Source organism: Anopheles nili, chromosome 3 (genome assembly GCF_943737925.1).
Source record: "Anopheles nili chromosome 3, idAnoNiliSN_F5_01, whole genome shotgun sequence".
Classification (NCBI taxonomy): Eukaryota; Metazoa; Arthropoda; class Insecta; order Diptera; family Culicidae; genus Anopheles; species Anopheles nili.
The window spans coordinates 66,691,746-66,702,154 of record NC_071292.1 but is presented as its reverse complement, the minus strand read 5'-3'; the positions used below and the strand labels follow the sequence as shown (position 1 = coordinate 66,702,154).

Sequence of the window (10,409 nt, the reverse complement as noted above, 5' to 3'; positions counted from 1 at the left end):
AATACACATTCTTTAATCGTGTGCTTGATCGGTGTGTGATCGGTATTAGCAGTTCATTTTGGAAGCTTCTTTCGAGTGGCGCTTATATGGTCAGATAAAGTAATTTATTTCTCCAAATGCTAGAACCCGTTCGTTTTGCATGCTCAAAGTGACATGGGAGTAGAATTCAAAGTGTAGCCGTGTCGACCAGCTATTCACCTTCATTCTCGATCTTTTTCTTTCGTTTTTTCTCTCTTTTCCCGCCACACGTAGAAGTAGGATTGATTGTAACGAGGATCGAATATGGCGCCCCAAAACTCGACTCTGATTCACAACGATTCCACCGAGTCGGCACCGGTGGCCACTTCGGCGGAGGAACTGAGTAACTTCAGTCCCATCCTGCCGCCGCGGAATCATCATCATCACCACCACCACCATCATCATCATCACCACCGATCACACCAGCGCCAAAGCCAACCCACCCAAGCTACGAGCACTCTCGATGATGGACTTGCTGGAGGTCAAACGACCCTAGCGGCGAACACCGGAAGTTCCAGCACCGATGTAGCATCGGCCAAACCCACAACTAACACCACCACGAGCAAATCGACGGCAATGGCGACCATGGCGAAAGGACAACCAGGTCCCAACGGTTCGGCATCTACGTCTCGAGGTGGAAGCTTCCGTGAGGTCATGTCCGAGGCAGGTTCAGACCTGCAGTCTCTTCCGACAAGCTGGCCAACGACATGTGATACAGCGCCGGAACCAACCCGCAGGACCTGCGGCACCGGACGTGGCACCGTCAAGCGTGAACTGGTGAGTGTAGAACCCGTGGTGGGATTGCGTGTCCTCCACGAGTCCATCATTTATTCTGCGCCTTTCTCCGAAAATGTTACACGAAAATGCCAGGATGCACATGCACCGGAAGGGCGGCCCCCATGCAATTGCACGAGACCTGCGCAGGCGGGTTGGCATTTAGTGAAAGTTAGAGACCCGATGTGGCAATCCCGGGCTGGGTTATAGCCCGTTCTCGGTAAGCATCGTCCTGTTTGATCGATACAATCCAATAAAAAGCAAACTCGCCTCAGGGGGCGACCCACCCGACCAGGACCACGCTTCCGGTTGGTGGTATCCATTGGCGATGGTATTGACAAACAAAAAGCAGAATGCGGCACCTTCTGCAGCGGCGCTACCGCTCAAGGAACTTCGGGTAGCCTTACGCTTCACTCGCTCCGACACTTGCCGCAGCGTGCGCTATCTCTGACCTTTTTATTTTAGTTTTTGTTAATTCAAGGGAGCTTTCCACCGCTCGACGCCATTTTGGGAACGTTGTTGTACATGTGCATGAAGGATGCATGGGAAGGGAGGGAGGCAAAACTAAAGGCCTTTTTCGTTTTGTTTTATCTTCGGTGGCGGTGCCATCGGAGGATTATTTACGATTCGCTACTCAATTCCACCGGTCACTTCCCAGAAACCGTGGAAGCGTGCATGAAAGCTATTCGTCAGCTTGTCAGCTGTCAGTCGCTTGGTTATGCAATTCCAATCGATTAAAAAAAATCTGATATGCAGCTACCTTTCGTATGTAATTGGCACTTTGGTAACGTTAACTTTGGGCTATTGACGTTCACTTATCATTTGCAACGTTACCCTCTCACCGAGCAGTAGTATTTTCCTTTTCTTTTTTTGGAGAATGTGTTTGCCTAGACACTTGGTTCGTCCTTTGCTAGTACCCATATGGTTTGCTTGTTCCACTGTGTCCTTGACGTAGTATGTAGCTTATTCTTGGAAATTGAAATATTTACCGTCCTTCAACCGTCGTTCATGGCTCCGTTCCAGCTGAACTCCATCCCTTGTCACAGTCACACGCACGGCGCAAAACCGTACACCGAGAGCCTCGAATCGGACAGCAACGGCACGGACGATACGGACGACGCGTACGAGGAGTCACCCGACCTGGCCGACCCAGCAAACCCACCCATGACCGGTGAGGACCCTCCCGGTGCCGGTGTCACCGACATCGAAATTCCAATCTGGATCCGGGGCGAGGCACGCTTCGTGTCCGGCATCAACGCCACGACCACGTGCAGCAACATTATCCGGGCGCTGATCGACGACGAAATCCAGAACGGAAGCTACGGACCGGAAGGTAGGGCGTACGGGCCAACCGCGGCTAACGCAAACATGATTCATTAGAATTTTAATTACCTCATTTCTCCATCCTGCTCCATCCTTGGTCCTGTTGGTCCTGTGCGCACCGGATCGGGTTCTGCGCAGATGTCGTAGTGTCGCGTGACGTGAGCGATTACGTGATAATAGAGCGGTGGCGTGAGGTCGAGCAGGTCCTCGCTGGCGACACACGGATCCTGTCCATTTGGAACGCGTGGGGTGACGCGAAAAACGAGGTAAGTCGCCCTCTTTGTTTTAGGATGCTTTCCTTTTTTTTTTCTTCTTTTCTTGCGTTGTTTTTCTACGCCACACAAACGAACGGCTACACGGCTGTGCTTGCTGCGGCACCTGCCCAAAGACCGAGCGAGGACACACCACGTGTTTGGCGCTAATCGCTCGACATCAGCCCGCGCTTGCCTGTGAGCTAACGATATATTCTTTTTATTTTTGTGTTTGCTTTTCTCTTCGCCTCTGCGCTGCCATCTTGCCACGCCGACAGGTGCAGTTCCGCTTGAAAATCAATAAAACAAACCAGGAGAAGGGTCCTGCCGGAAAGGTAAAGCAGTCGTGTGGCCTGCAAAAAAGTATCCCAACCCCTCGAAGCCATCATTAAGCACTGTTTTTTTTTCTTTGCCCTGCCCATTTTTTCACCCCACAGGAGAGCAAGTCCAAGAAGCAGAAGGAAAAAATCGGCCTCATCAACCGCATGATGCGCAAGGTGCTCAAACAGGGCGAGGCCATCCAGAACCATCTCTCGCAGATCAGGTAAGTGGGGAGCTTCCGGAGGTCAGACTGCAGAGTGCCTAACCATCGGTATCTCTTTCTCTCTCCGGTCAGCCAAAAGTCGACGGAAAAGCGCCAGCAGGAAAAGTTCCGGAAGTACGTGCGCAAAAACTGCGGCAAACACCTGATCATGGAGAACTTTCTTCACGACGCGGCCACTAGCAACCTGTCGGATCTGTCGGTGGACGGTGAGCCACTGGTAACGGTGACGTGCGCACGTGACCCGAAAGACGCCAAAGTCCGGCGCAGTACGTTCCCAGGAAAGTTGCTGTTTTCCGCGCGCAAGGCTTCATCCTCGGCTGGGGCCGGTGTTGAGAAGCCACCAGCCGGGCGGGTGCTGAAGAACGTCCTGTTTGAGTCTTCGGACCAGCTGGCTGATGGTGCTCGGGCGAACGAGGACGAACTGCTGCTCGTGATCGACCACACGTCCGATAGTGACAGTGGAATATTCACGAATAATCACGCCCTCTGCCGACGAGATACGCTACCGAAGAGACCTAACTTTGGTTCGATGGTGGAGATCGATCGGTACACGAAGGACACCGATCTAGAGCTGGATGGCGATGGGTCAGTAGCGGATGCGGCGAAACGTCAGCAGAAGTACCACCGGTCCAAGCGCCGGTATGATTCGCTGCGATGTCACCACCAGAGCAGAAGGCGCGAGCTGGAGTATGCCCTCTCAGAGGACGATGGTGTCGCGTCGTCTAGCGGTGGTAGGACATCGGCCGACCGCGATCAGGAGCTGGTGGAGCTAGTAAACGACGACGAAGATGATGAAGAAATTGACGATGTGGAGCGTGGCACCGGGCAGGATGAGGACTTCACACCACCGGTTGATGACTTCGAGTCGGAGGAGCAAACCGACCTGCGCCGGGGCACCTTCAATCGGACCTCGTTCCGGTTCGATCTGATCCGGCAGGAGATCGCAACCAAGATGGGCGAAATGCAGCATCTGCTCGAGCAGGAGGAAGAGCTGCTGCGACGGTTGAAGCTGAAGAGTGCCAAATTCCACGCCGAGAACCAGATCTACCGTTCGCACATTGGGCTGGACTTCCACGTCGAGCGGCTGCAGCAGTCGATCGATCGGTGCGCGAAGGAAATCATTGACATCGAGCAGCAGCTGCTCGAAACGAAGATGGAGATCGAGGAGAAGTCGCCGTTGATCGACAACTTGCGATCGCTGCTAGAGGCGCAGGAAGCGGGCCTGTGCTACCGGCACCCGGTTAAACATCAGCCGAAGGATCGACACCCGCCGGAACAACGCTACGGCATGACGACACACTTCCGGACCGGGTCGGTTGACGGAGCAGGATTAAGCGCAGACACGAGCTTCACGCAGGTGAAAGGATCCTCGCGCAGCAGCCTTGCGCGACCGTCCTCTAAGCGCAAGTCGACGCCACCGGTAAACGAGTCGGTCGAGTTCGTGGACAACATTTACGAGTTTTGTGATAATAATCAAAGTTTTGTCGTTTGAGCCAAACGCCAGTGCGCCAACTTGGTTGATAAGTTGTTAAGATTATTCTAGAGTATAGAACGGGGTCTAGGCCGGAATCGTTTCCCATGCTGGAGCACGGCGGGGAATTATACTAAACTAAACGAACGCTTAAAACACGAGACCTTATTTAAACATCGAAAGTTACGTATTTTTTATCTGTTATACCGCGCGTCAGACAGAACGCACTATATTGAATAAATATTTACTCCCAAAAACCAGAGCTAGGTGCTGGGTCATCCAACCATATGCTACGTGTATTGATATATTTGGAATTTAATGAGAAATATTTTGAAATCTTTGCGACATGGCGAAACGAGACGGAATGGTGAGTACTATAAGAAATTTGGGTTTGGGGAGAAGTGGATCAAATTAACTACATAAAACTATTATGTATTTGAACCTTGGTTGAACTACTAAATGTGTATAAATCTTGTTAGGAGTATATAATTTGAACTGTCAGTCAAGCGACTCATGCGAGTCCGCGCGTTTATCGAGTTGCGTGTTGTGCGGTGTTGAGTGAATGAATTTTCCAAACATATTGTGGAATATAACAATCATATAATGCATAACATCAACGAAAAATATTCAACGAAGAAAGCAATTAGTGGTTGGTGCTCTGATGTATCGGTTGTACGGTCGCTGCCTAATAAAGAAAATCCAGGATGTAACACATGGATGTGCCCTCAATCTTGCATTATATCTGTAAGTTCTTCATGACTTTGAGATTCTTAATGTTTTTTATGTTAATATGAACTACATTTTAGAATTAGTAGGTTTGTATGTTACATTTTTATATACATATATTACATATTTGAACAAAATAGTGTTTTGCTTTTATCCAACACTAGCAGTAAGGTATTGTCAAAGGCACATTTTCTTGCATGCAACTGTCACAAAGATGCAGCAGAGCCTACCTTTTGTATTATGAACTTTGCACCATATGAAACTTAACTCGTAAAACGACGAAGAAGAGAGCTGAAAAGAAAATTTTGCATGCCAAGCACACGATTTTGTACATATTCCATTTGTTTCCCTAAAATTAGTTGTTAGAAAGTACTTCCTCCGATCAAGCAGTAAGTATCCGCCAATAATAAGTATGTTATCAGTGGAAAACCAGCTACAATGCGCCGTACGTGTAAGAAAACATCGACACGAAATCGGCTGTATGGGAAAAGCAACATGACACACAATTTCCCCGTGCATCGTTGCTGTTCTCGAAGTTGCGTCTCCCACCATTGTTTTTCGATGGGCAAGGCGCGATAGCTGATTGGATAGTGAGTGTGACTGGTTCCTTTCATTGCAGCGATGGCGCGAGGTCACCAAAAGATTCAGTCCCAACAGAAAGCGCAGGAAAAGGCGGCCAAGCTAAAGAAGCAGCAGGGGCATGGTTTGAGCGATCAGATGAAGGCGGCCCAGAAGGCGCTCGTGTTTTCGTGTGCCGTCTGTAAATCCCAGATGCCCGATCCTAAAACGTACAAACAGCATTTCGAAAACAAGCATCCCAAAAACGAGATGCCTGCGGAACTGAAAGATGTCTAGAGCACGTACGCCGCCAACCGCACGTCGGATAGATTCCGTCGCGCACCAGTACTATCCAAAGAGTGCCGGAAGAAGGCGATGCATTCTTTGTTTATGCGAACTTTCCCTCCAGTTCTAATCGACCGCACATAGGCATTGTTTGTCGTCTTCTATCGATTTGTTTTCGATCGTGAAATTGGGTAGAGCGAATTTCCTGCACGCAAGGCGCGAACCGCTGTTAGGCCATGGCAAGCTTATGTTCGGTTCCTAGGATACAAACAGGCTACCATTCTTTATTATTCTGAGCAGCAACTCTTTGTAATTCTAACGATAACGTAAACTAATAAAGCCGTTGACATTTTTTCAATAAACCCCTTGTTTCCCAAACCATGTGAGCCCTAGGAAAAAGTTCGGATATTAACAGATAGTAGCATACGTAAAGTACATAATTTATCTTCATTTAATACTCATGTTGGTCAGGTCCAGGGAAACGCGTACAATGCGATCGAGAGGCCACATCCGTAGCATGGAACTATTTACATTGAACACATAGGAATTATTCTAGCTTTTGTCTTCAACACGCGTGATTGATTAGTGATGTTCCGTGCAGGGTAAAATCTCAATTGAAAATACGGTATTATTGCGGTTAGGCCACGGAAGTAGCAGAAGAGCCATCGTCGAAGCAATTCACGGAATCGAACCTCTCTGATAATCTCCATACGGAAGTAGGGCTTCGTACGGGCATCGTTGCATCTCGTCCTGTTAAACATTCACCAAATCGGCGGGAAGTTCCGACTTCGGGTGCTTGTTTTCGAAATGCTGCTTGTACGTTTTAGGATCGGGCATCTGGGATTTACAGACGGCACACGAAAACACGAGCGCCTTCTGGGCCGCCTTCATCTGATCGCTCAAACCATGCCCCTGCTGCTTCTTTAGCTTGGCCGCCTTTTCCTGCGCTTTCTGTTGGGACTGAATCTTTTGGTGACCACGCGCCATGAATGCTAAAAGCAGAACTATAGGATGGTATCAGATTGTAGTATCACACACCATTGCCATGATGGATAAACTAGTATCTCATTCCCAGAATTACGCGTACCTTCAACTAAATACTAAATTTGCACTAAAATTCGATTAAAAAGCAAAATGCAGCACGAATAGCTTCAGAGATGCTCAGTGTATGAATTGGTAAATAATGTCAAGTCCTTCTGAATGCGATTGCTTCATAAGGATGGGTTGATTTCTCAAATCCATTATTGATCATTATCATGTTTCTGTGATTTTGAATAGAATATAAGACTAATTACGCTAAGAATAGTGAGCCACAAAACTTCTGCAGTATTTCGGTTACTTTATGCATAGTTGTACATCAAGAAAACCAAAAAATAGATGCATTTGTGATGAATGCATTTTCTTTATTATGCTTGGTTTTCATCAGGGTGTCGTGCACACTATGTACCTTGACCACCTTGACATTTCCTGCGTTAGCGTTGGTAAATAGTAAACAGTATCATTTCAACAATTCAGTAAAGCCGGTTGGACGCTATTTTCGGATCTTTAAAATGGGTGTAACCGTGTTGCAGCCGTATCCCGTCGAAAACAAGTCCGGTGCACAAACGATAGATTTTTTGTTGAAACGAGTGGTTGCCCTGGGTGCGATCCCCGCAGGGCAATTTCTCGTGGACTGTGAAACCTACAGCTCAAACCCCCAGCTCGGACCTCCGAAAACCGTTCACATTTTGCATAATTCAGAACAACCTGCATCGGTGTTTTCCATTCTCGATACCGGCTCGAAGCAGATACCTCTTGTGACGGATGGGCTGTTTGATCTGCTAATGACACGGATTACTCCGGCTTATACCTCAAAGAAGCAGACAAAGATTGAATCCAAGGGCCAACGGTTCGAGTTTGGTGACTTTCTCATCAAGTTAGGCAGCGTGACTATGAGTCAAAACTTCAAAGGAGTGCTAGTAGAAGTGGAATACCGACCGTGTCTGGTTCCAGGCAGCTGCTGGGAGCTCATGAGAGAATTTTTGCAAGGATTCTTGGGCTCCAACGTTTCCAACTCGATGCCGGCTTACTTTACGCAACGTTCAAGCATCAATCCCAACCATTCCAAAGCAAACGAGATATATCAGCCGATCGATACGATTAATCAATACTTGGAGCATTTTACAAATTATCGGAAACAAACCATGGCACCCGTTGGTGTTCGTCCTTAAAATAATAATAAACCCATTTTATTGCTAACGATTGGTTTTATTGCTTATTAACAGTAATTGCCTTATCGTTTGCATCTTTTGATGCATCTATTGCTAACGATTCTGGTAAGGTGAACGTGAGGAATTCCATTTCATCCATCTTGGGAAAACCGTCCGTTACTATCACAGAGCTGCCGTTTTCAGGACAATCTGCGATACTCTCCAAATATCCGAACCAGTATATAACTATACCAGGCCCGAACCGATTACCATAACTTGCTAGTTGATCCTTAATATATCGTTTATGAGAGTCCATATCGCCGAACGATGCCTTGCTTTCGATCCAATTTACCACCTTCCCGCGGAATATGAATGGCACTGCCATCTTCAAATCCGGCGTTTTATCATACCCCGTCCTGCGAAGGTCTCCTTCGTCGTAGAAGAACATACCCGCATCACGGGCTAGTTTCTTAAGCCTTATTTCGTACTCCTCGCCGATGCACCTTCGTACGATGTCGGTCACGGGTCCGTCCATATTTTCGCTGTACAAACAATAACCGACGTTAACCGCGAGCAATGAATCACTTATGAGGTCCGGCATACGCAGCATCTCTGCCACCTCACCTCGAGGCGCAGTTTGATAAATATGCCCCAAAATTATGCGACACAATACCATGGAGGGAATGGTCAGCTTTACGGCCATTTTTTGTATCACATCGTGGGCCCTCGTCTCTTTGGCGATGGTTTGATACCTATGAAGCAAAAATTATTCAATTTAATCTTCTACCACACACCGTTATACAAAGCAAAATATTTACTTACTCTTTCACTAACGATTCGGCATTTGCGCTTAATTTACTATGGTTTGATTTGACTTTTTGCACCACCTCTTTCGCGATAATGCTCCCGAGAGTATCCGCCGAGTACTCGGGGAACTTGTTCTCTAATTCAAAGGTGCAGTTAATCCATAGACCGTTATAGTCACGAATAAAGTTTTGAATTTCACTGAACCGCTCGGAACTTATAACAACCATCTTGAATCATAACACCGTAAAAACATACAGACGTAACATTGGAGCGAGAAGAGGCTTTATATTTCGAAATCTATCTATTATAGCTTTACAAGGTACTAGGTTCCAGAAATGTATCGTTTACCCACCAAATAACGCTTGTGCAATGTAAACAAAGTACGGGTATCGATATTGACAGTTATTAGTTTGTGCTAAATATACAGGTAGGACATTTTCGCTATTGGAAGTCGTTTACTATACCCCTTCTGTAGGCTAAAAAATCGCCAAAATCATTTGACTAACGTTAGCTTTTTCTTTTAGGCACCTGAAAAAATACCACCTAAACTACAATTTCTACCACGACAGCCGTTTGATGCCTGAAACTATTAGCTAACTTTTGACCCCAGAGTTTGTGCAAGAAGATTTGTCCTTGGCATGTTAAAATAATAACTTCTTTCTATAATTTCCTTTAATAAGATATTTCATTCAATGCTAATTATTGCGATCATGCAATTATGTATTTGATTTTAAATTTTCACAAAATTAGATGTCCTCTTCCATTTCTTTGTTCAATCAGCTCTGTCAAAAACAGCTCCCTAGTCCAACCTGCTTGGCTATGCCTACTCCCCGCAATTGACACGATGGTCTACTTTTTTTATTGAACTAAGAACGGCGTAGCCGTACGGTCGTGCTTGGTTAGTTATTTTTAGTGTGAAAAGTTTCCATTGTTTTTTATCGGTTCTCTCGTAAAGTGCAGCGTTCCGCCGTGGTGATTCTGGTGCGTATCAAGTGAATTTTGATCAAGCCTCAAGGCACTAGTGCATGCTCTCGTCGTGAACCGTTCTTTCAAAAAGGAGACCACAAAGATGCGTCGACATCTTGGTCTGCTGGCCCAATCACCAGTCGCGTGCAGAGGATTGCGGAAGCGCATATCCTCCTGAAAATAGCCCGTTTGCGTCAGATTGTTCGTCGCATGGTGTCTAGTCGTGTGGGGTGCTCGTATTGATCGTTTTGGTGTACACGTGAAAAGTTCGGTCTGTGTGAGCCACCATCTTCCAGGGCTTGGTCAGTAGCAGGGGCGAGACAGCAGGGGGAGCAAATTCCGTCTGTGGTATCAACCATATATCCATGTATCCGCCCCTTGCTACGTGACGCGCGTTCCTTCGACGGCATATATCCAGTTTCGTGTGCTAGCACAGTGCAGTGATAAAATTCTCAAGGAGAAATTAAATGAGCAACTTCTTCAGCGGTTTGTGGCCC

The 10,409-nt window shown here is 47.1% G+C and overlaps 5 protein-coding genes across 6 annotated transcripts; 3 read left to right on the top strand and 2 right to left on the bottom strand.

Moving 5' to 3' along the window:
* Window positions 1-282: 282 nt before the first annotated feature.
* LOC128726510 (uncharacterized) lies at window positions 283-4,402 on the top strand. The gene is made up of 6 exons (XM_053820325.1): window positions 283-795; window positions 1,816-2,125; window positions 2,254-2,381; window positions 2,645-2,701; window positions 2,804-2,910; window positions 2,983-4,402. Exons 1-6 carry the CDS (start codon window positions 283-285, stop codon window positions 4,400-4,402), a joined length of 2,535 nt encoding a protein of 844 aa, XP_053676300.1.
* Window positions 4,403-5,383: 981 nt separating this feature from the next.
* Window positions 5,384-6,306, top strand: LOC128723399 (zinc finger protein 706-like). The gene is made up of 2 exons (XM_053817134.1): window positions 5,384-5,496; window positions 5,727-6,306. Exon 2 carries the CDS (start codon window positions 5,729-5,731, stop codon window positions 5,960-5,962), a length of 234 nt encoding a protein of 77 aa, XP_053673109.1. The 5' UTR covers window positions 5,384-5,496; window positions 5,727-5,728; the 3' UTR covers window positions 5,963-6,306.
* Window positions 6,307-6,411: 105 nt separating this feature from the next.
* Window positions 6,412-7,114, bottom strand: LOC128725453 (zinc finger protein 706-like). 2 transcript variants are annotated; one of them, XM_053819196.1, is made up of 2 exons: window positions 7,038-7,114; window positions 6,412-6,954 (listed from the first exon to the last, which is right to left on the bottom strand). In XM_053819196.1, exon 2 carries the CDS (start codon window positions 6,935-6,937, stop codon window positions 6,704-6,706), a length of 234 nt encoding a protein of 77 aa, XP_053675171.1. In that variant the 5' UTR covers window positions 6,938-6,954; window positions 7,038-7,114; the 3' UTR covers window positions 6,412-6,703. The 2 variants fall into 2 exon arrangements, with proteins under 2 accessions (XP_053675171.1, XP_053675172.1); XM_053819197.1 differs by having other exon boundaries at window positions 6,412-6,942; window positions 7,038-7,095.
* Window positions 7,115-7,500: 386 nt separating this feature from the next.
* On the top strand, window positions 7,501-8,160 carry LOC128726209 (mediator of RNA polymerase II transcription subunit 20). Its single transcript, XM_053820003.1, has one exon. It carries the CDS (start codon window positions 7,501-7,503, stop codon window positions 8,158-8,160), a length of 660 nt encoding a protein of 219 aa, XP_053675978.1.
* Window positions 8,161-8,197: 37 nt separating this feature from the next.
* LOC128724848 (CDAN1-interacting nuclease 1) lies at window positions 8,198-9,173 on the bottom strand. Its single transcript, XM_053818570.1, has 2 exons — window positions 8,962-9,173; window positions 8,198-8,891 (listed from the first exon to the last, which is right to left on the bottom strand). The coding sequence occupies exons 1-2, from the start codon at window positions 9,171-9,173 to the stop codon at window positions 8,198-8,200; spliced, it is 906 nt and encodes a 301-aa protein (XP_053674545.1).
* Between the last annotated feature and the right edge of the window lie 1,236 nt (window positions 9,174-10,409).